Raw genomic sequence first — 24,965 nt, forward strand, 5'->3', positions numbered from 1 at the left:
GAAGAGGAAAGGTGCCTAGAGGGGTCCTGCAAGCTTGGGGTCCCATGGGATTGCCCATCCACACCATTCTCTGCTGCCATTGCATCATTTGTGTTTGGATGACATATTTTCCATTAAGCAAGGTCCTAAATTTGTCTATTGAGGAGTTTCACAAGTTCAAAATTCAAAAAATAAGTTGGGGAGGGGGAAAAACAAAGAAGAATAAACATACATACATACCTCCATTACTAAATAGACACAACTTGCCATCTCCTAAAAAAAAAAACAAAAATAAATATTTGTGAAGATTAGTATTTCACACAAGCCAAGTATTTCCCAAGCTTTTGTATGCACTGAAATTCCAAACAAACAGAGGACTGCTGCAATGGCAGAAAGGAAGCAACTGGTGGCTGTTTATTTTAGCAGCTCAGGAGACTCCAGTGGTACGAGTTCCTCGTTTCGACTTGCCGGATAAGAAATGGATGAAGCTAAATGCAAATTAGCCTGCAGCTTTAGCAGACAATGTAAGCAAACTTAAAGGCCCAAAGGAGACTACAAAAACAAAATCTGTCTGAAAGAAAAGACAAATCATAAATAATGTGCACGGCGGAGGTGTTTCATCTGAATGTGCACTGCTCGGCAAGTTCATCTTGTTTAGCAGAAATGCAGCTTCAACCAAGATTCGCCAAATGTTCATTATTTTAAGACTGAGCGAATACAAAAATTGAGCCTACTTTAAACAGTAACAGCCAACAAGACATTTGCTGCCAATGAAAAATAATTAAGACACATAGGAAAGCAGCATTTTAGCAATGCCAACATAAAACATCAATACATCAATAAAAATGTTAGATGAATTGCATCTACTAAACATTACCAAATCAACTTGGAATGTGTTGCTTTTTAAATTTTCATCTTTATTATATTTTAAAAATTACAAACCTCATTATGCACAATTTACATACATTCCATTTATTGGAAAACATAAACAGAATTCATGATTTTTTTCAAAGATTCTTCATGTTAAACGCAATAAAATTCCACACTTCCTATTAAAAAAGTAGTTTAATTGATTTAAGCCAGTACAGCAATTTACTCAATGTTCTCAAAAACTCACATCATGAATTACATGTAAAATACATTCACCATTTAGATTACTAATTTGCCCTGTGGAAAGAACAAAATACTCCCCAAATCCCCAAACATAGCCTGCCTTTCACAAGCACCCCAAACGGCAGCAACATGCCTGTATATGGATTTTCTTCTCTTGATGATAGCATGCTTTACTTGGCCTAGAAGAAAATTCCCTGTTACACATTTGCTCCTATGTTTACGAATACATAAAACTCCGTTTAACAAATATCACTAAGAAGAATAAAGCATCACAGCACAGATAAACATAGACAAGTGTCTGGTGCACCAAGAGAAAGGACTGGTAGAACAGAGCGAGTGGCTAGAGCAGCATGAACAGTCCTCCATGGTAGGTTGGTGAGTCACATCTGCAACTGTATATATATATATATATACACACACACTAGGGGGCTATGCCCCCTACTCACTTTGCTCGCACACCCCACAAACCCCAGCACCGGGGGCTCGCTTCACGCTACCAACTTCACGTCTCTGCCGCTCGCGTTGTGATGGGGGTGGGGGGGCTGAACGCATGCTAAGGATGGATCAGCTACTGGTTTGCTGCTAGCTGCTACCGTGCTGTGTGATCTGCATGTTGTGCTGCTCGTCGATCATTTAAAAGCCTGTACAGCAGATGTCCTTTTGTCTCACTTCCTTGTCTCGTGGGATGCTAAAGTGTCTCCGAGAAATTGTAAGTAGGGCGAGATGTGCAAGAAGTCTCATAGGACTTCAAAGTGTTTCTCCAAGATGATCACATCTCGACCAAAGATTTTTTTATATTATATATCTTTCTTGCTCTGTTACACCCATCACCTGCATGTCCTCTCTCACCACATCCATAAACCTTCAGTTAGGCCTTCCTTTTTTCCTCTTACCTGACAGCTCTATCCTTATTATCTTTCTCCCAATATACCCAGCATCTCTCCTCTGCACATGTCCAAACCAACGTAATCTCACCTCTCTGACGTTTTCTCCCAACTGTTCAACTTGAGCTGACCCTCTAATGTACTCATTTCTAATCCTGCTCATCCTCGTCACACCCAGTACAAATCTTAGCATCTTTAACTCTGCCGCCTCCAGCTCTGTCTCCTGCTTTCTGGTCAGTGCCACCGTCTCCAACCCATATAAAATACCTGAATCTCACTACCGTCCTGTAGACCTTCCCTTTCACTTTTCCTGATACCCGTCTGTCACAGGTTGCTTCTAACACTCTTCTCCACCCATTCCACCCTGCCTGCACTAACTACCTTTGTCAACTCTACTCCCTCATCCTCACCATTCCACTGACCTCCCTCTCATTTACACACATGTATTCTGTATAAAATGTAACACAGCTAGTTTTGGAATAATGACAGAGCTATTCAGCACAATTGGACTTCTGTCCCTCAGAAACTTTCCTTCTCTTTAAAAACAAAAACACAGTCAGGACATCATTTCAAAAGCATTGTTTCAGGGCTGGAAACTGGCCAGGCACACATTCAGATTATACATAAACAGCATTAGGCAGCTATTCAGCACCTTGGCATGCCCACCTCAAACCTTTCCCAGTTTGATTCTGTTGCCTGCTAAAGTCAAATCTGCCATTGCATTCATAATGATGACCTTCAAAATGGAGGACTTTTTGCCTATTAATCAAAGATGAGGTACAAAAAAAATGACGCTATTCACTTGCCTGTGGGCCCCCAGAAATCCTAAAAGACCCAAAGGGACAAATTGGAAAGGACATATGAAACTCTCACACACTAGCAGTTAATCAACAAAATGGAATGTAAGGCAAAAACGCAGTAGGCCGCAGTCCAGCAGTGCACTTTATAGATTGAATTCTAAAAGGAGAAAGAATATAAAACTCTCCACCGAATTGTTCCAATGGACAGAAGCTCAAAACTAAAAATGGAGCTCATTGGGGGTGGGAGGTGGTCGTGACAGCCAGATCATTCCTTATGGCCATTTAATGAGTCTGAAAGAAAAAGAAAGGTGAAATGTGCTGCCAGCCGCCCCTAGAGACAAGTCTACACGGATAAGGCCACCAAATAAAAACATAAGAAGTGGAATGTGGCAGAACACGGCCGCTGCACCCTGCTGCTCCATCACACTGATTTATGGTTGTTAGATGTTAGAACTGGATATTCACATCAAGCTGCTGTTTGAAATGTACTTTCGGTTTTGTTCTGCTTATTAAGATGGCCACAAAAAGCAGGGCCAAGTTGTTTTAACATATACAACACAATGTAATTTATTTTTGTATTGCCCAAAAATCACAAAATGGGCTTTAACAGGCCCTGTCTTTTGTAAGCCCCTCAGCCTTGACTCTCTAAGAAGACAATGAAAAACTCCAAAAAAAAACCCTTGTAGTAAAAAAAATGGAAGAAACCTTGGGAAAGGCAGTTCCGGGTAGGCTGGGTGTGCAGTGGGTGTCAATAAAGAGGGTCAATACAATAAAATACACAGAACAGAACACAAGTAAACCTCAATACGATACAAAAGTGCAATAGAAATATTATAAATACACAACAGACTTCAACAATAGATGAAATCCCATAATAGGATTTGTTCAGAGAGTCCTGGAGACCTCGGCCATCACGCTGCCTCCCCCTAATGGCCATTCTACAGCTGAGTCAGCACTGGGTCAGCCAATCCGATGAAAGGACCCCCCTACCCAACGATTCCTGCGATCCTCCATCAGAGTTGACTTTACTTTAGGCAGGCAGAACAACCTGGACAACTTCCATGAGTATGAAAATAATCAGAGTATGCCAACTCAAATAAAACATCAGATTAGTTCAAAACAAGCATGGGGAAGACTGGAAATTTAAAGCAGAAAACAAATTGCAAGCATGTCAAGCAGGCAGCCAGACACTTGTCTGAATCTCGAGGAAACGCTTGATATAAAATAAGGCAATCTGGTCAATTAATGTCATAAATGGCACTAACCAGGCGAAGAAAGTCTAGACCACTCATGCACGACACGACAACAACACAGTGTGTTCGGTAAGGAGTCAGAGCATCAAACACAACGGACATGTGGCGAGAGAGGGAAGAATACATTCTGGACACGGGATCAGCTTAAGCCATGAAAGGAAGCGCCTCTTTAACTGCAAGTCCCCCCAACCCCCCCTTATGATGGCAAAGATATTAGATCTGAGCCAACTAACAATGTCTGCTCTTTCTGAGGACCTCCCTGTCTCAGTTATCGACTACTATGGCAGGCTGAGGACAAGAAGTCACAGAGCACATTACACCACTGACATAACTTTTCAATTAAAGGGACGCTCTTCCCAATCTACAGCGGCTTTCCACACATACTCAATAAGATCTTCTAATTTCGGCCGTTACACGACTGTCAGTGCTGACAACCTGAATCATGAAACCCCGTTCACAGCAGCATGTCAGCCTTTATTCCTAATTCGAAAGAAATCTGATGCGGACAGGACACCATTATGCATTTGACTTTCTCATCTTAAGGGAATGCTCACTCCCCCCTATTTGCCTAATCCAGTTCTGGGATACGGTGAGGCCTGAACATATCCCAGCAGGATATGTGGGCACAAGGCAGAAACAGCCCGCCAGTCCGTCACACAGCCCATTCGTTCAAACAACTACACTCTCACTTACACAGGGGGTTAGCTTGGAACGAACCTAACTAGTAGGACTCTGGGGATGTGGGAGAAAAGCTGATCTATGCAGACACGCTAAGAAGGTGTAACCAGAATGCATCGGGGCACAAGGCTCAAACCCATAAGGAGTCAACAGCACCCACTTGCCCTTTCATCGTCTAGCCATTAAAACAGTGAGCGCGGCTCCCAGACATCACAGACACTCAAAGGAGCTATTAATGCCCCCTTTTCAAAATGAATCAAACTGAAGTAAAAAAAAAAAATGTATCTCTCTGAAACATCACAAAGACCTAGAAAACTCAGTTTAACAGAACCACACGTCCCTTCCCACAGAAAGGCCCTGAACCCTTGGGATGAAGCCCGCGTAACAATAAAGATTAACATTATTTAATCTCACTTCCCAAAGCGGCGTCAACTAGCTATTCGAAATGTGAAAGAGGAGATATAAATATGCAGAGCAGGCCAGGAGAGAATTCAGAATGCACTGCAGGTGCTGACGTCTGTCTATTATCTGCCAAGGCCGGGCCATATGGCTCCTTACATGGCAGCTTCACCGCTCCTCATTGGTGCTCATCGGGCCCTGCTGCCCTTATCTCTGGGCAGAATGCAATCCTACTGACCACAAAGGTGTTGTCTATTCTGAAAAGTCCCTTTAGTATCCAGGCAGCACAGGCCTCAGGGCCAATTAAGCACTGCAGCAGGGTCAGCTGCTGACTCAGGCACCCTTTCTTTCTTTTTGTCTGTTGGTTTTTGTCCGGATGAAAGAGATACATGTGCCATCTGGTTCATGCGGCTTTGACAATTAGCACCACTGACCTGTTAGCAGCAACGGCAGCAGCCCACACTTTCAAAAGGGCCTACAAATGATTTACCAGGATGATAAGGGGCTTACCACTTATCACATGGCAGGAGAACGATGTGGCCTTTTCCCGGTATCCTGGGGTCAGCATATTGCCCGTGCAGTCTTGCCAGCAAACAACTCAAAAAGTTCAGCAAACAATTCAAAAATTTCAGATAACTTTGTTAACCAAGTTTTTGTTTTACTTCAATTTAATTCCCAGTATGAAAGACACTACACTGAACACTGGGCAGCTATTTTAAGAAAAAAGAAGAAAAAAAAACCCCAAAAGATTACCGTTAAATGAATGAACTTGACCAATAATCATCAAGCCAAAGGGTGCAGTAATTGGAGATGCTGCCTCTAACTGGCACCCAAATTCAATTCTGGTCCGGTTGACGGTTGTGTGTAGTTATTCTGTTCTCCCCTTGTCCACATGACTACAGTGTGCAGGGTTTACACAATTCTTGTGTTCCAGGGGGGTGTTTGATTATCAGCAGGTGACCGCGACATACCTGGAATGGGCAAATGTCTATTCTTGCCCCTTGTACCTACAGGATAGGCCATGAGCAAACTGAAAACAAAAATGAAGGCCCAAGAGAGTGAATGAAATGTACAAGTGTTTTCTAGTATGCAACCAAACCTGAACCTACTCAGGTCTGCTTAACCCAGGGGAGTGGAGCCTTTCTGGGTGACATTTAAGGAAAAAGTGCACACAGGCCAATCTAGAATCACCACTCTGGGCATAAAGAAGGAAAACCCAAAGAGACATGAAGAGAATGAGCAGACTTCACAGAGATAGCAGCCTGACACAGGATCTGACCAACCACTGAATCTCTCTCTCTCTCTATCTAAAAGCTTGCATATTGTAATCTTTTTAGTTAGCCAATAAAAGGTGTCATTTTGCTTGGCTCTTCTCTATCTAAAAGTTAGTAATTGTGTTTTTGCCCAAACCAATCCTTCACTTTGCTTACTGAACAGAACTTTCAACAAACTTCAGTGCGTGTGATCATGTGACTTGTATTTAATGTTATTAAAAGCCCCCTTAATTCTTTGCCCACATCCCTGGCCTTATTGTGCCACTCATTGCTTTCAATGGGGTGATTGTTGAGAACCTCGGAACACTTGGGACCATTTTCAGCCTGGTAACTTCTCTTTCTCCCTCTCTTTACTCAAAATAAATCGGCAACATACTGGTATCATAAGTACGGAAATGTTAACTTTGTCTTTGAACAAACTACAGATGGCATACAAAAGGCACAGTTCAAAAACAAACTAATCTATTTTTACGATCTGTAAACAAATGAGGCTTTAAAATGCTGACAGATCGAGCCTGCTCAGAGCTCACCATTCATACGGGTAAGCACGTCACCCAGGAAAGGCTGTCTGGCATGAAGCAGGAAGCAATAATATCTCAGAGCCATCATTCATGTGGGCCGTGCATTTCCTTGACTGAAAAGTCTCATGATGGCGCAGTGCTTACTGCAGCTGCCTCACATATTCAGCACCCCCACTATGGAGTTTGCTGACTGTCTCAGTGCATGTGTGCCGTTTCTTCCAGGTGCTCTGGTATTCCTCCCACAGCCCAGATGTGCACATCCCCTCTGACAGAGCGGTGCTCCACACAGGCCCCCGATTGTGACATGCATGATGTACGGCCCTATGAGTTCTGCAATGCAGAGGACACGGAGAGAATCATGAAATTAACGCAACAAAATTAACACTTAAATGTGGGGAATCTAGAGATTTTGAAAAGTGATTATTATTAAAACTCAATATGCTAAACACTTTGGAGTGTTCTGTCCTTCTATAATACAGATAATAGATTCTACTTTGTTTTTTTTTCACAGAAATCTTGTCATACCTCTCTCCGTTTGTGCACATATTTATGTATGTTTGCTCATTAACAAAGGTACTCGAGTTAGCTGGCTGCACGAGATCGGTGAAAGCATTAGAGAGTGGCATCAAATACCACAACTACATCAAAAAAAATTAAATAAATAACCACAAAATTCAGCGCACAACAATAACCCAAAGAACCAGGACAACAAGCTTTCAGCAAGTTTTGTCAGCACAGCTTAGATTGAATATGGAAAAACACTCATCTGAAGAACAAGGAGGATTTCTTAAGAGCAACGAGTAAGAAAGGAAAATAACACATCGGCCATATGTGGAAGACTCTATGGCTACGTTTGTAAAGACGGACACCCTGCTCGAAAAAAAAGAAGATGCACAAAGAAAACAACAAAAACTTGAAATGCGTCCGAGTGGCACGGTGGTCTGGCAAACAAACAGCCACTGAATGGTCGATGTCAGCGCCACAGACAGCTGTAAACTTCATAATGAAATCCACTCGCATCCTATTCATTACTCCTTAACCTTGTGGTTGACTGTAATGTCAATATTTATGTTCCAATATGTAAGGTGACAAAATTGTGTTATTTGTTCCTGAATTGTATTTTTTTTCCTGATTGTTTCTTAATCTAATTCAAAACTGGTAACAAATATGTATTTATTATTTGGTTTTTAATGTTTAATATTGTTTTGTATCCTGTGTTATTAATGTAATTTTTGCTTTTATTCCTATTGTATTCTTTTGACTATTTCTAAAGTTCTTGAGCATGAGAATTAACTAATAAAAAAAAGCATTTTCATCATTACACAGTGCCCTGAGTTCAGGTCTGAATGCTAGCCTGGTCCGTGTCTGTATGGAGTTTGCATGTTCTCCCCATGTCTATGTGGACTGAGTGTGTACAATGTCATAGACGGCTTTACAGATGGGTGTTAGAAGTGTGTTATTAAGCCCTTTCAATTGCTACAAAAGATGTCTACTCTTACATATGTTGTTAGATGGCATCCTCCCAGTTTGGGTTTTGCATTTTGCTCATTCAGTGAATGACTGGAGATGTTGCTGTATTTATTTTATATATATATATATATATATATATATATATATATATATATATATATATATATATATATATATATATATATATATATATATATATGATATATATATATGTATATATATATATGATAATATGATATATATATTATTCCAAAATTGATTAAATTCATTTTTTTCCTCAGAATTCTACACACAATAGCCCATAATGACAATGTGAAAAAAGTTTTAGAGGTTTTTGCAAATTTATTTAAAATAAAAAAACTGAGAAATCATATATACATAAGTATTCACAGCCTTTGCTCAATACTTTGCCAATGTGACAGCAATTACAGCCTCAAGTCTTTTTGAATATGATGCCATGTTTATTTTCCTATGTATAGAAACATATGGCCCACCATGTACATGTGTATGTACATACGTGTGTATATGTATATTATATGTATACACACACACACACACACACACACACACACACACACACACACACACACACACACACACACAGGGTGAGTCCACACGATGTTAACACCAATGCATTCTTTTTATCAGGTTGATGGCCTCCTCCACATTCCCCTCATTTGACACCCGGTGATTTCTGGTTATGTGTATTATGGTGAAGGAGTGCGTGTATAGCAGGAAAGTTCATGATATCAGTGACGTGAAGGACAGAATACGGACTGTGGCATCATCTGTGTGTGTCCAGGCTGTAAATGGTTCTGTCACTCGGTTGTTTTTGTGTGGTGAACGTGATGGCTAACAGGTTGAGACGTTCCTGTAAATCATCAAGTATGTTTTGTCAATAAATTGTTTCTGCCATTTCAAATTTTAACTCACCCTGTGTACATGTATATAGTATTTATTATAAAATGGAAGAAATGCACTGTATACATTTAAAATCTCATCTGTATCTGTGCTATTGTTCTTATTAACGCAGTAACTTCAAAAGTATGTAAAAATGAGCAACATTAGAAAACCCTGAAAAAAAATCTAGTCTCAAAAGGCATAGATGATTTATAGACAACATCAGTAGTTATACCAAAAAATTATAAAATAGGAGTATAGGTGTGCATTGATCTCACTGCTTGAATATGAAATCACAAAAATAAAAAAAGCATCTTTGAAATAAAAAAAAAAAAAACACCTTTGCTCAAACGTATTGCAGGTTCAAGTGACAAATGACTTCAGAGCGCACTTGCCATTTGATTTGTGCGTTTTCTGAATATGCCGGAAGCCTCAAACATCCACATTATCATCAGAAACGTGAGCTCCGTCACAGACAGTTTAATTGTACGTATTAAATTGACAGGTACAACATGACGACATACAACTTGATAAGCTAAAAAGAAAAAGGAGTCCATGAAAGACTACTGTATATAAAAATAATACAATTTGACAAAAACTAAGTTAATTGCTGAAACAGAAAAACTAAAAACAAGAACAAAAACCTAAATAAAAATTAAAATTAGAGAATGGCAAAAGCCTAACACTAAATACAAAATCTCTTAAAGCTAGAAGAACACTTTCACTATTGTGATGAAGCGCATTAAGGTACAGTTGTGTTTAAAAGGAGTGCCGAGTGCCATTGCACTGCTGCTCGTGTTATTGTAGCCATTTCTTCTTTCTTCCATTAAAAAAAAATTCTAAAAACTCAAAGTGTGAATCATTGGAAAAATAAAAACGGAACTTGTTATTAACTAGTTATTAAGAAACAGGCCCTGCAGACTGAAGTTGACGTGATAAGCTACAATGAACTGCACTCAACATGTTCTCTCATGCCGAATTTACATTTGCTGACTATAAAAGGGCAAGTGGGGAAGTCAAAAAACAAAAATAAAAAAGGAAAACTTGGCTGGGCTCTGAGAGAAGAGGCAACAAGTGCAAGATGACTGCGGACTGCTCTTTTATATTCCCACGACAACAAGGGAGGAAATTACAAAGCCGACTCAAACTTCAATGACACAGTTTTCAAGATTCAAACATAAGCCAGCACAGCCCTGTGTTTCTCTGCACATACAGAGCAAGGACGTGTTAAAGTGAGACCCAAGGTGCCCCGTGCCACACAGCTGAACCACCACTGCTGCCCCCTTACAGAGCCCTAACAGACAAATACCAGCTCCCATCTCCCCCCAACCGGCTCAACGGAGGAGAAACACACTTAGTGAGTGCCAAACAGGTGAAAAAAGAGCGAGGGATAACAAAGAGGCAGAAAAACAAAGGATGTCGAGAGATGCTTAACCCCCCACCTCTCCATTACAGCCACACTTTCAGCAAAAGGCTGAGGAGGTCACTTGAGGCGCAGCTCAGAGACAACTGCAGCTTTTGTGCTTGTCAACCTTCATTGGCTACTGCTCCACCAATCACAGGCCCTCCCTAGAAACTTCCATCACCATGAACTATCTAAATGTCCCGTCAAGACAGACGAGTAATTCAATCACCAGGAGCTTAGCTGGACCACTCCATACAGATGGTCATGACAGTTCTTAGAATTCACGGCCGAGAAGAGTCCGATGATTCACATCAAGGAGAGGTTGGACTGGTCCAAGGACAGATGAATGGCGGAGACTATCCTCCTTTACTGTGGACAGGGACACCCTTTCCATTTTCTGTAAGTCTGTGATGGCCAGGCTGTGTTGGGCTGAGTTGGGAACATCACTTCAAGAGAAGCCCACCGAATCAACGCGCTCATTAAGAAGGTAGCCCCAGATGGAGGTAGAAGTGGAGGAGAGAAAGAACACAAGAATGATGGCCGTTATGGACAACCTAAGTGTGTCAAGAACTGCTACTGGGGCATATACAACATTAATAATTATATTTATATATCGACTCAAAGCGCTTGCTCTCAAACACAAGGGGGACACAAACCGATGAGCTCCTTACTGTACCTTTTAAGTGCCTTGCTGGGGCTGCTCTCTTACTTTTAACCAAGTCAGAATTTTTTTTCTTCTTTTAATTCCTGTATATGTCTGAAGAAGGTTGTTATTGTCATTTATCATACATTTTCTTTATTTCTTGAGCTTTTGTGAAAGCTAAATTTCCCTTCAGGAAATCTATCACAGCCAGAGATGTACAAACACTACCCACTAGCTGCCGGTTAAAATACAAAATCGTCAAAAAAAGACATATTAATTTTGAATCTACTCTGAGAGGAAATTGTCTTTTCACATGAACTTTTGGGGTCAGAGCAGAGGGTCAGCCATAATACAACGAACACCCCTGGAGCAAACCTCTGGTTCAGGGCCCAACTTGTAGCAGTTAAGATGATTTGAACCGGCAACCTTCCAGATATCAGCGAGGAGCCTCCGGCAAAGAGTCACCAGATAATGACACTGGGAGAATAAAATGTCAGGGCATCCAACACTGGGCACTGTGTATAACAACAGCAGAGGCAAATAAAGGATTGGAACGGCAAAAGATAAAACTACGGTTACCCATGAGCCAGTCAGAGAGAGAAACAGTGAATTGACAAACTGCCTTGGTATGTTCTACTCAAACATTTAAATGTCACAAATTACTTCAACTTTCCTGTTTACTTTGCAAGCCACCAATGGGAAGAACTCAACAAGCAGCCTGGGGGACCCCCTCGGTCAATAATCCAAGGGAACCGTTTAGAGATGCACGATATATCGGGAACTGTACTGTTATCGGCCGATGTTCATTAAATGACGACATCGAAATCGGTCAGATGTGTACATTTTAACCGATATAAATTCAGGCTTGTCAACAAGAATGCCCTTTATATGACTCAAATCATTATGCATCAAGCTTTCAACATCACAACTGTTTTATTAATGGCTGTGGTTGGTACAGGTGGTTGTCCTTTTTTTCTTTACCACATATCTGGTCAACCTAATAATAATTTATTATTTTTTATTATAATATAGGTAAACGTTTGTAAACTTTTTTTTTTCCAGCTGAATAACTATCTCAGTGAGCCCCTATCTCCAGAAATAACTGCGCCCTCCAGTATTGGAAAAGCAATGCAGCCCATTTCCCAACCTTGGCCAAGGCAGTGATCAAGTATCGGCACCTTTTACCAGTGTAGACAGTGAACGCCGTTTTCAGCTGTGTCAAATATATATACGTATATCTGGCGGAGTGGTGGCTCTGAGGCTAGGGATATGCACTGGCAATCGGAAGGTTGCCAGTTTGAATCCCATAAATGCCAAAAGGGACTCTGCTCTGTTGGGCCCTTGAGCAAGGCCCTTAACCTGCAATTGCTGAGCGCTTTGAGTAGTGAGAAAAGCGCTATGTAAATGCAAAGAATTATTATTATTATTATTATTAAATGAAAAGAGAAACAGGCTTGCTGGTGAAAAGGCAGAAATGCTTCTTTTTGTTAAGGAAAACCTACCATTTGTACTTTTAAAGAAGCCAACTTAAGCCCAGGGTTACTGGCCTCATTGTACTCTTTATTTCAGTTTTACTTAAAGTAATATATGTCTGATTATAACACAAAGAATATTCATTCATTTTTTTTGTTAATATACCCAATGGCATGGTGTCTTGATGTGCTTAAGTTACTCAAAATGTGTATGTTAAGCAGATTTTTGTACATGACTTGGGAGTATTTTTTCTATAGAGATGAGCCATATCTTGCTCTTTTTCCCCCACAAAGTACTGGTTGGTTATATAGAAAAAAAGAGCATAAAATTCAGCAAGTTAATAAAAAGTTAATTTCTGTTTCACATGCTACCGTTTTTTTTCATTGATAATGCATAAAATATTTTCAGCATACCTAAAACATTTATACCTGAAGTAAAAAAAAATATATATATATCGGCCTTTGGTTATGGGTATTGGCAAAGATTGGACAAAAACACAACGGTTATCAGTATCGCCCAGAATTTCCATATTGGTGCATCACTAGAACCGTTATAAAACATAACTGGATAATGGCCACTTCTCAGACTCTCTCATAAACAATGGCCTACCAATGAAGACATCTTGCCCCTTTACCACACAGACACACACACACAGCCAGCGAGTGCACACTGTCAGCTCCACTTTAAACATTTCAGCTGGGGTCACTAAGAGCACACAAGACGCTCAAGACCATCCATGGAAGAAGGCTGCCATCCGCACACGTGGTGCCCACTCTCATCATCATACCCATGGGGTACACCAGTCGCCACTTTACACTTGGCTGTGCCTTTTAAACATTCTTCGCAGCCACCACCTTTTTTTATGTCCCCCATCATTTAGGACTGACATTCACATTAATGGCCAACTCAAGAGTAAAATGTGAATGAGCAGGCACTGTCACGTCAAGGACAAAAACTAATTACAGACCACTTCAAACGTGCGTACGCCCCTTCAAACCAGGCAAATGCTACGTGACTCCAGGGGCTAACGGCTTTTATTTTCCAATTCATTTCTTTATCAGAACCCAATTCTTTTGCGCAACGGAAAATCCAGTTATATAAATATGTAGTTCATTGTACCCAACATCATTTTGCCTGCCAATCTTTTCATTTTCTGGTATTCAATCCTTCCTTTTGCTTGATGTCTTTCTTTTATCCATTCATCCATTATCCAGTCCACTATCCGAAGTACAGGGTTACAGGGGGTCCGCTGCAGTCAAACCCACCCAACATAGAGCGCAAGGCAGGAAACAAACCCCAGGCAGGGCACCAGCCCACCGCAGGTCTTTCTTTTATTTTCCACAAAATATTTTAATTAAAATTAAACAGGTAGACGGACATAAACTACACGGACCTCCAACCAGGTGAAAAAAAATGAGAATCACAGAGGAAAAAAGAACAAAAAAACTGAATAAAATGGCAAACATGGCACCATGCCACAGCTGGCAACATTTCTTTTCTGCTTCAATTAATTATTTCCATGAACCAACATCTCAGATATGAAACCATCCTGCAAGTCAAATTAGCCCATGTTGTGTCTAGCAGCAGGAGTTGGCCTTTCCCATTTGGGTGGAGTGAGTTGCTCATTAAAGCCCACTTGTACGGACAGGGAGGTCAAAGAAGAGGATGAGGAAAAAGAAAGCAAGACACACAGCGTTCCGCGCCCTGAATGATTAGCAACGAGAACTCACAAAGCTGGCTTCGTCAACTTGGAATTCTGCAAGGAATCACAGTTCCAAACTCATACGCTGTAACAGAAGACATTTTGAAGCACTTCTACCCTTTTCACGCATTAATGCCCATATTGTTCAATTGGATTTGTTTTGTTTATCCTCCCACACACTCTGGCAAGCAGGCTGATCATCAGGCTGACAGAGAGAAACAAAAGAAAATATCAGGAAAAAGGTTGGGTTGTACAAGTCGGGTCTGCCAAAAAGTACCACCAGGAACGCCAGGGAAATAAACTTCAGTGCTAACAGGGCCCCTCTTCCAAGGGAGGAGTTTTTATAAGTCCACGTTGTGCTCGATCTTCACCTGGCATTACAAAGTAAATGCGGTGTGACGCCATCTTCACTTGGATGGCTCTATGAACTAAGGTGACAAATACGTTACAGGAGAAGAGGCAGATGTTTCCCATACAAATGTTCAAAATCAAGAGCCTCAGGCCAATTACAACCATTCAGCACAAACACATCATCCTAACCAAATGCCTCTAACTTGGGGATTCTTTTGACAGTTTAATAATTTACTACTTATTTAAATGTCCAGCTCACTTTCAGATCTTTAGTTATTGGAACTGTGTCTGGTAACTAGATGGTCCAAAACATGTTTTCATTAGAAGACGCTTCAACTGACTGGTGCCCCTTCCTGGGGTAGATCCTGCCATGTGCCTGATGAACCCAACTAAATGCCCCCCTACAATGTCTTCATATGCCGAACAGTACAGGTGTTTTGTGAGCCGATTCTGACACCCAATTTCTGAACCCAAACCTTTTTAATACTGGCTGACAGTCTTAATAATCCTAACTTTTAGAACAGGTGACATTTAGACATGTTGTTTATTTTATTTTTTTCAGTTTAACAGAGGATATTTACAGTGCTTTTATTTATTACCAGTAAGGTGAATACACTCAACTTATAGTTTTCATCCTCTTTCTTTCTCTGTATGTTTAACATTTATTTGCTCAGAGGTTGATGTGCTTGCTGCTTCCTGAGCAGCTCTTCTTTTCCCCACCCTAGCGGCCCACTTCTTCTCTTCTTTCGTCGCCATCTAAAACTGATTAAGTCAGAGTTTGTGTTGCAATTACTTAGTACATCTTTCTTAATTTTTCATTTAAGTTGGCACTCAAGTCTTCAATCTGCCTCAAGAATGATTTAAGATATGAAGAGGTAGGGGAAGTGATGGAGAAGGTGGTAAAGAATGAGAACGGCGCCCGTACGCATGCAAGAGTCGACTCAACAATAAAATAAAAAGAGGAATTCAAATCATCACCCCAAAAATCAGACAGTTGAGGTCACATAGCATATGTGTACCAAATGTTATATCAATAGGTCAAACGGTTTGCGAACTACAGGTGATTTAAAATCCTGGACAGACAAAAGGAGAGCCACAGTAGTGTATTATATGAGAAGATTTAAATCACAAAAACGGATCAAATTTGACCCAAAGAGTTTGTAGAGTTTAAGCCGGCTTGAAAACGCAATTATATTTGTTCTGGATTACAAAGAGATAACTTCTTCCCAAACACCTTACGTCTGTCTTCCGTCTTCATTACTTTTTCTTGTAAAAGTTAAACAAAAAAGAATAAATAAATAAAAAAGCCCTTGGACTAGATAAATGTTCTTGTCGTGTATTCCTTAACCAGGTTTTTCTCCCATAAGGCATGGCTACTCTCTCTGTACAACTTCACTTTCCTGAAGAGAAAATTCAATTTATCTTACTTGATGCACCACCATCCTTTATAGCTTCACATGCAGTCCAGTCACTTCGCTTACACTGCAGATTCCTCAAGAGACCCAAACAAATTACTTTTTAATACTTCAGCCATCAACGCTCCACGATCTGATCCCCCAGGTTTCATTTCATTTTGCATTCCCTGACTAATGGCTTTATTTAATTCACAATATTTAATATAATAATCAATCATAGTCAGCTAAAGCTTACCTAGGCAGCATTTAATGGATAGTGCTAAACACAAACTCAGGTTCAAAAAAAAGATAAATGAATAACTTAAAAACAAGAACACCTGAGTTCACCGATAGTACAACGGTGCAGGACGAGTTAAAATAAAAATATGAGGACGTTGCTGCCGGCCCACCGAGTAATCCCAATCCATCCAGCCTGACTTTCAGCATCAACTCCTACTAAAACGGCGCTCAGCCCACGCCACATACACACAGACAGACGGACAGTAAGAAGCACAGCCTGAATCTCGATAGGATGAACCCGTTTATGTCTACCAAATCAAACCTTCCAAGTTTACACAAAGAAAAAGCTAGCATTTCACTTCTGCTCATCCGTTTATTCTTAACCTGAACCCAAGAAAGAAATGTACACTTCTGCTAAAACCTTCCGAAGAAAACTACTCATGTAGATCACGTCAGCACAAGAATGTAAATTTGTTTGTTATGAGTCACAGGTCAAACTTCACAGTCAAGTTTAAAGAAAACTCCCCAAACCAGTAAAACACGACGGCCGGCACAGGCAGAGAAATTGGACTCTGAAGCATGCGAGGCGCGCCTGACACAGCGGATGACTCAATTCTCCTCGCATCTCACCGTTCATTCTGAAGCACATCGGCAGTGAATCCAACGTGCCACTTCACGGTTACTAAGGGCACAGACGTGGGCTGCAATATCAGCTGCTGCCATGACAACCAATCAGAACACACTGTAATGTGTGTCCTCTGGAAGGTGGGCACCAGACCGGTCAGGCTGGGGGCACCAGGGGCCAAACAACTGTTATAACCTAGTGAGCTTTTCTTTAAAAGTTAGAGAACATGCGGATATGAACATGCAGCCAGTTTTGTTCAACCCGCTTTGTCTGCTGAAGGGGTACACAGAGCATCTTGGAAACAGCAGGAACAAAACAATAACCAGCGTGGGGAAGGATGAGAGCAGACCCCCGAAACACAATGGCACCTGCAGCGGGTAAGCCACACACAGACAGTGAGAGGGCCGGGAACGACACCCAGATCAGCGTGCTGCCCATGAAAGAAGACAGAGATTACGAAAAACAGAAAAAAGTAAACATTTGAATAATAAACAGTATGGAAAAAATTATTATTTCAAAAAAAAAAAAACCAAAACTAGGAAGCAACTCTAATTGAGTAATGGGTCAGCCTGTCAGTACGTTTTTGCAGGTAGGCATTATATGGCACTAATAAGCGAATCTTTGGATTAATAAAGTTTACCTAAACTAATCTAAGAGGACCCTCAAAAAGTCAAGCAGACCAGGCTCAGGAGGTGGAGCCCACCCGAGCAATGCCAGTTACAGAACTGGCATTCCCAGAAGACAGCGGGGCACTTTAATCCATGTCACACAAACATCTTTGGGACAACAGTCAACTTTGATTTTATATTTAATACGACTTCCTGCCATTTTCAAATGCAGTACTGCTCTCTGATACAATAAAACACAAATAACATAAAGGTGAACACCAACACTAAACTTGCTATGAATGGACTGAGAGGGCCGGGAGCCTCCTCCACCATCAGTCTCAGCTTTAGCCCCGGCTGGCCAGCCCGCTTGCTGTGTTACCTGCTCTGATCTGAATGCCAGTCCACAGCTCTGACTGCATGAAACATCGACACAGTTACGCATGGCACCACTGCGCCACTTATTTTTTTATTTCTTAACACATACAGTTGAAAACTAAAAGGCAAGAAGAAAACTGCCAGAGGACAAACTCTTCAAATATACGTCATTACGCTTGAAAAGCTGCTCAGTAGAAACACAATGTCAAAACGGACAGGAGACAGCGATGAGTGTGGACAATCTCCAGTGACGCCAACGCAAATGAAAAGAGACAAACAAACAAACAAGCAGCACTCGATTCCCTAAACTGGCACAGCATACTTGTGTTACACACTGACAGGAACAACGAGTGACACAGTGACCAGCACAACGAGTGACACAGTGACCAGCACAACGAGTGACACAGTGACCAGCACAACGAGTGACACAGTGACCAGCACACATTGAAGTAAAGAATTTGCATGAACAGTGGAAGGGACGGATGTGTAAACGACTGGGATTGCATGTCTGCTAAGGCCACGTTTGTGCCATCAACAGGTCAAGGTGACCTCACTGTGTCTGTGTTTCTGCTGCAGCACACCGACGACGCCTTGGCGGGACAAATCACTGGTGTGCGTCAACACCAGTGGTCTGTCATCTTCAGTCCTTAGGCACCCCTGTAGCTGCAGGTTTTTGTTCCCACCAGCTTCCGTTTTCAATTGGACTCCAGGGCTAATTAAGTGATGTGTTATTTCACAAGTTCTGTGTTTTGGGAGCAATATAGAAATTAGAAAACTAAGTTTGGTTAAAATATTATATTATATATATATGGAAGAGAAGGTCTGTGATACGGTTTGCATATTTGCAGCTGGAGGTCCACAAAGGGAGAAAATGAATGACGTATCATAAAGTAGTTTTTATTTCTGAGCTTTCAACCCCTACCAGGGGTCTTCATCAGAGGATAATGCTTAGACATACAAGAATCAAAGGCAATATATAGCAATAACTTATGGGTGGAGGGGTGGCTATGTCCATGTGGTCGAGGTTATTGGGTGTAAAGTCTTGTTTATTATGAATAAGTTCTTCTTAAGTTTGCCCCCCCCCACCCATAAGTTATTGCTATATATTGCCTTTGATTCTTGTATGTCTAAGCATTATCCTCTGATGAAGACCCCTGGTAGGTTGAAAGCTCAGGAATAAAAACTACTTTATGATACGTCATTCATTTTCTCCCTTTGTGGACCTCCAGCTGCAAATATATATATATATATATAATATAATAAGCAGTTTTATGGGAATAATGTATTTTTTTCTTTTTAACAAGATTTTCATCTTTATTTTCATTCCACTTTTCCATTTATATACTAATTGATTAATTAGTCCATTATTTACTAATTACAGAGTCCAACACTAAAGTAGTTGCAGCCTTTCGTGAGTCAGTGTTGTTTGCCTGGGGGTCTGCTCTGCTCATTTTAAATTGTCACTATTAAGATATAATGAAGGGAGCAAACTGCACAGAGAAAGGGCAAAATATAATGAAATCAGCAAAGAGAGTTAAGCATTTAAATCGATAGCAAAAGCAGAAATATTTCTAAGTGTCTAATAAATGTAAAAACCATGCTGCTGTACTTTTCTGAATGGAGAATAAAAGAAACAAAAACCCCAGCTAATTAAATGAGATCAGTGCTATCAGGTGTTGTCACTGATTAGGAATCGGACCTGCAGCCACTGAGGGTCCCCAGGATCGAGTTTGAGGACCCCCAGCACCAAGTGATCATGTGTGACCCCCAGCAAGTCACTTCACTCTCCTGCACTCCAACTGGAAAACAAAAGAAAAGTAACCAACTGTATCTCCAATGTTTATAAGCTGCCTTGGATAAAGGTGTGAGCCAAACTTGTAAATGTATACATTACATAACTTATAAACGCACAAATACAAACATTTAAATATACACATATAGACATGAGACAATATTTTTGTTGTATTGAATTTACTGGCAATGTGAAATGTGGCCTTTTATTGGTTACTGTATGACATTACCACATACTGGAAATGAAACACAAAGACAAAAGAAAACATCTTTCATTGAAAGCAGAGAACTTGCACTTTCACACAACTACTGTCTGCCTGGTGTATCGTGATGTGAAAGCTGGCAGCGCACATCACACAGATCAGTGGACATTAGCTGGACAGCAGGTTTCAAGATTCAAGAGGCGGCCAATCGCAACATCGGTCCATAAATGTTTAAACTGCATCCCTAGGCTTGTTTTTAAATCGATCAGGACCACCAAGGCACAAATGTAATGTGTAGAGTGAGGAGGGTTAGGAGCCATGTACTGATACAGGCCTTGTGATAAAATGGGACTGGGAGCTGTGGCTGTGAGAGCAAGTGCTCGACACATCAATGCACTTTTTATGAAAACAGACTCTGAATTTGAGGGGGTTTTCAGCATTTATACAGCAGAGGACCCTGTAACAGCAGTCCATAGCATGGAGGAATGAGAAAGCAGCCAAACCCCCGAGCTGCAGTAGAAGTCTCATCAAGCACAGGGTCAATATTCATTTTTAACTTAAAAGGAAATATAAACATCATCAATTCTTCAGAGATTTAGGCAGCAAATGCAGCCAACGGGTCAGTAAGGCCTTCAATCAGGAAATAAAAGGGCATCCATTTTTTGGAGTCATTTTTTTTTACTCTGAAAACAAAAGATTAATTTTAATTTTAATGGTTTCCACTTGTGGAACATTTTATTATAGATTGTGTATGTGCTCTTTTATGTCAGATGCACAGTGTACAGTAGCATTGTTACACGTGTGTGCTAATCAGCATGCAACAGGTCTTATGTTACTACAGTGCAAATATCTTATATTCATGTTTACGGTTAACGTGCTCAGACCAATTATATTTGAACACTCTGACATGTTTGTTTTTTTGCCCGGCGCCTCCTGATTCACAGTTATGAGAAAACCCTCACACGTGATATGGCACTTAATGCGCCTTGAAGGCGAGTTATGCAACACATTGAGCTTTTAGAGCACCCACACGCCACCCATTTCTGGCCCCCAGGAAGTTTTAAAAACCACCATTTATAGGTCATATTGTGCCATATGTGTGCAGGAAATTACAACCTTACTAAAAAAAGTAAACCAATTTGGCAACAATGATCAGACAGACCAGCAGCTGTGCATGTCACATTAACTAACTTCACAGGTTCAGCTCCCACTTGGATGTGAGAGGCCAAAGTTATTCCTTTTCACAAAATTTTGAAAAACTGAGGATCAGTAATATAGGCACATGGAGTATTGTTTTATACTATGTCAAGGTTGCTGATGATGAATATAATAATATTGCAGGTATTTAATTATTTACCGGTGGTCCTGCCCTCTAACAGCCACTCCCAAAAGATTAAAAAAGACAAATTTCAAGCATAAGCATGAGGGTTGATGAATATGATGTTTTTGATCCTTTACTACACATCAAGAACCCAATGGACCTCTATCAAAGAGAGAAAAAGAACACATTTCTATTACATTCGAGAATATTTAGACTTTAAACATTTAAATTGAATCACACATTATAATGTTTGCAAGTACTTCTACTTTAGGAAGTAAAACATTACATTTCTTATCAACACGACAAATCCGGGCTGTCTTATGCCAATTCAGATTTTTCATTTTAATAAAAAAAGAAAACACTTACAACAAATGTTGAAAAATTTGTATTTGTGATTGTGATCTGATTTTTTTTTCTTTATTTTATGAAAGTCTTAAAATAGCTTAACATTAAACATTCAGTGCATTTAGTTTAAGGAAAACATGTCCGTGAGGCCTAAATCACAACACAGATTGTACCGTAGGTCAAAATTACTACCTCCTGCTTGTATAAATATATATATATATATATATATATATATTTCTCACTACATTTGAACCACTGACCTACATAACGTAATCCAATCCCCACAATGACTTCTAAGAACTACCACAAATAAAACTTTCATGCGCTCATCTCTACCCGTGATGGGAATTGTAGGCGAAGAGGAAAAACGACCAAAGCTTTAAAACTGATCTTCAAAACATGGACAACTACATTTCCCAAGAGCCTCAGCGGAAAGCAAAATGACGCAAAGTCTCCATTCACCAATCAACAGCGAGGAAGGCTAGCTGTCAAAGCAGGGTCATGTGACTGACAGCGTGCAGCAACAAAACAAACCAAAAGGCTGCGCGTCCGGGACGGCGGCTGTGGAGCTGAGAGCATTGACGATGACAAATAAAAGAATCTCGGCGCGAGGCCACTCCTCCTAATAAAGGCTCATTTTTGTTGGTGGCCGTCAGCCTCTTTGGCCCCAAATACAATGAGGTACGCTGGGCAGTACTAACAGAGGCATATAATTAAATATTTAAAGCATTACCTGGAAGTCGTACAACGCCACGATGTTCTCATGTTTAAGTTCCTTCGAGAGACAGAAATAAGAAAACAAAAACAGTTATACAATGGCCGTGACAGACACATTTGAACATCAAGCCACGAACAGCACACTTACTTTTAATATCTTGATCTCCTTGCCCAAAAGCGTCTGCGACTTGGCGAGGTTCTTCTTGTTGATGCACTTGACAGCGACCTCACAGTCTTGTTTCTGGAGTAAAAACAAATGGTGTGCGGTCAGACCAAAGGCACAGGCTCCAGCAGCCACTCCATTTGACGGTTTCGGATGGATGCCCCTGCCGTCGCTACATGTCCCAACATGCCCAAAGCCACGAGGTACCGTTAGCACCCGACACGATGGCCCTTGCCAGATGAGGGGATCTCCTTGTCAACGCGTTTGACACACATCGGTGCTGGGTGGGCAAGTGGGGAACGTGTGCCAAGTGACTCACGACATTAACTTTAGTACAGATCGTGCCCTGAAGTCACAAGAGGTACATAGCGTGTCGCCCCCTCCTCTTATCCATTTTGAACCCAAAGGGTGACAAAATCAACCGTTTCATGTTTTCCCCGCACGTCGGTTCTCCTGCCACTTTTCGCAGGCCTCGAGTTAAGGTAGTACCATAACGACTTGCCCGTAGGCCCGCGATGTCACGAAAGCATTGGTTAGCCATGACGCGGCACGTCAAATCCACGTACCTATCGAAGAATGCGGGGCTTACCTCCTTGTGTCTTCCCTTGAAAACCACGGCAAATGCGCCGTGCCCGATCAGATCTTTCCGACTGAATTCGAATTTTCCTACGGACTCCATCTCTCCCTTTGATGCTCTTACACACCGATGCCTGGCAAGCCTTCCCTTTTATTCCTGGACTGAATTTCTAAACGCTGGGGGTGCGAATGTAGGAGTGGGGTGGGAGAGAGGGAGGGATGGATGATTTAGATCAGGATCTGGGGACCCCTACAAAGAAGCCCCTGGCTGCGCTGCTGCTAGGCTCCCGGCAGCTGGAAAGTTGCCCGTTTCCTCCCAATTCCATGGGCTGCCTCTCGGCGAAAAGCGATCGCTTGTCAGTCATGATGGCGCTGAAGAGGACCGCCGTATTTTACTGCAGAGAGCTCCCCATGGTCGACGGGGCCACAGAGGCGCAATTCCACCTTAAGAAGCTCCGGACCCACTTTTGTTTGTACACAAAAAGCAAGTCTGAAATATCTCAGCGGCCGCCGTTAAGTTGTCTTCACAAGCGAAACAATACTTCCAAAGAACAAAAGTAAACACGACGTGTATGCTATTCTTGACTCCAACAGCTCTCGCTTCAGAGTTTAGAAAAACGACCGCTTGTAAACAACAACGTCCCGGTGTCTGAACAAAGCCCTCTAACCCTTAGCCAGGAGAGGGCAGCGCGCATGCGCGCCGGGCCAGGAGGCGGAGCTTTCACGTTTATGTTGAAGGGTTGCTGCGAAACTCGCGCTCCTTCAATTTTACTTCTCGCCTTTCTTTGCAGGAGGATGGCCGTCATCGACCTGCACTCTGCTGTACTACACTGAAAAGTGTGTGGGCACCTCGATCTGTTTTTAAAAGTGTAAAAAGAGTAATAGAGCGACAGTCTCATATTAAGTATTTCAAGGTGCATAAGGTAACGCCCCCTTTCACGTCAACAGGACAAGAGGTGACCGCGGGACAAGCGACACTCCCTTTCAGCTGTCACTTAGCACAAGCAATGGAGACGGGAATGGACACAACAATCCTGAAGATCCCGAGTTAGTTCTGGAATGTCGCCGAGATTTAGGCTTTAGGGACTTCGGCATGATGCAAACGTAGGAGCAAACAGGAAAGCCACTCCGCCGACGGACAGCGCACCGTGCCCAATGCTGATGTTGTTAGATTTCATTTCATGCATCAATTTAGCATCTGACGACTTGCACCTTTCATTGATAGATAGATGTGAAAGGCTCTATATAATGAAAGATAAATGTGAAATGGACTATATAATAGATAGATAGACAGACAGACGTGAAAGGGACTATATAATAGATAGATAGACAGACAGATGTGAAAGGGACCATATAATAGATAGATAAGGCATTATATAATAGATAGATGTGAAAGGCACTATATAATACAGTAGATAGATAGATAGATAGATAGATAGATAGATAGATAGATAGATAGATAGATAGATAGATAGACCACTATTTGTCCCCAGGAGGAAGTTTTGATTTTTACAGATGCTCATTAAATAGAGTAAATAAACAGATAAATTTATTTATGCATACACTATGGTCTGAACACACACCACAATAACAAAAAAAGGAAGAAAATGAACTGACTTGCCAGTCTCAGGCCCAGTGACATTGCTGATGGCATTACGTACCCCGTTGTGTTTCTTGTTGCACTTCTGCTGAATCAGCTGTTGGCTGAAAGTCCTAAGTGTTTGTGTGTCACAGAGAAGATGTGCAGCATTGTTCATGATGG

General features: G+C 41.3%; 1 protein-coding gene across 1 annotated transcript in view; it reads right to left on the reverse strand.

Moving 5' to 3' along the window:
* The window catches only part of LOC120540891 (serine/threonine-protein kinase ULK1-like), a 99,374-nt gene extending 75,493 nt beyond the window's left edge, over positions 1–23,881 (reverse strand). The window contains exons 1-4 of the mRNA XM_039772041.1: positions 23,217–23,881; positions 22,613–22,705; positions 22,481–22,522; positions 220–252 (exon numbers count right to left, since the gene is read on the reverse strand). Of these exons, the coding sequence (XP_039627975.1) occupies positions 220–252; positions 22,481–22,522; positions 22,613–22,705; positions 23,217–23,306 (258 nt within the window). The 5' untranslated portion in view covers positions 23,307–23,881. The remainder of the gene's footprint in view (positions 1–219; positions 253–22,480; positions 22,523–22,612; positions 22,706–23,216) is intronic.
* Between the last annotated feature and the right edge of the window lie 1,084 nt (positions 23,882–24,965).

The sequence above is a fragment of the Polypterus senegalus genome, chromosome 12, assembly GCF_016835505.1.
Source record: "Polypterus senegalus isolate Bchr_013 chromosome 12, ASM1683550v1, whole genome shotgun sequence".
NCBI classification, from domain to species: Eukaryota; Metazoa; Chordata; class Cladistia; order Polypteriformes; family Polypteridae; genus Polypterus; species Polypterus senegalus.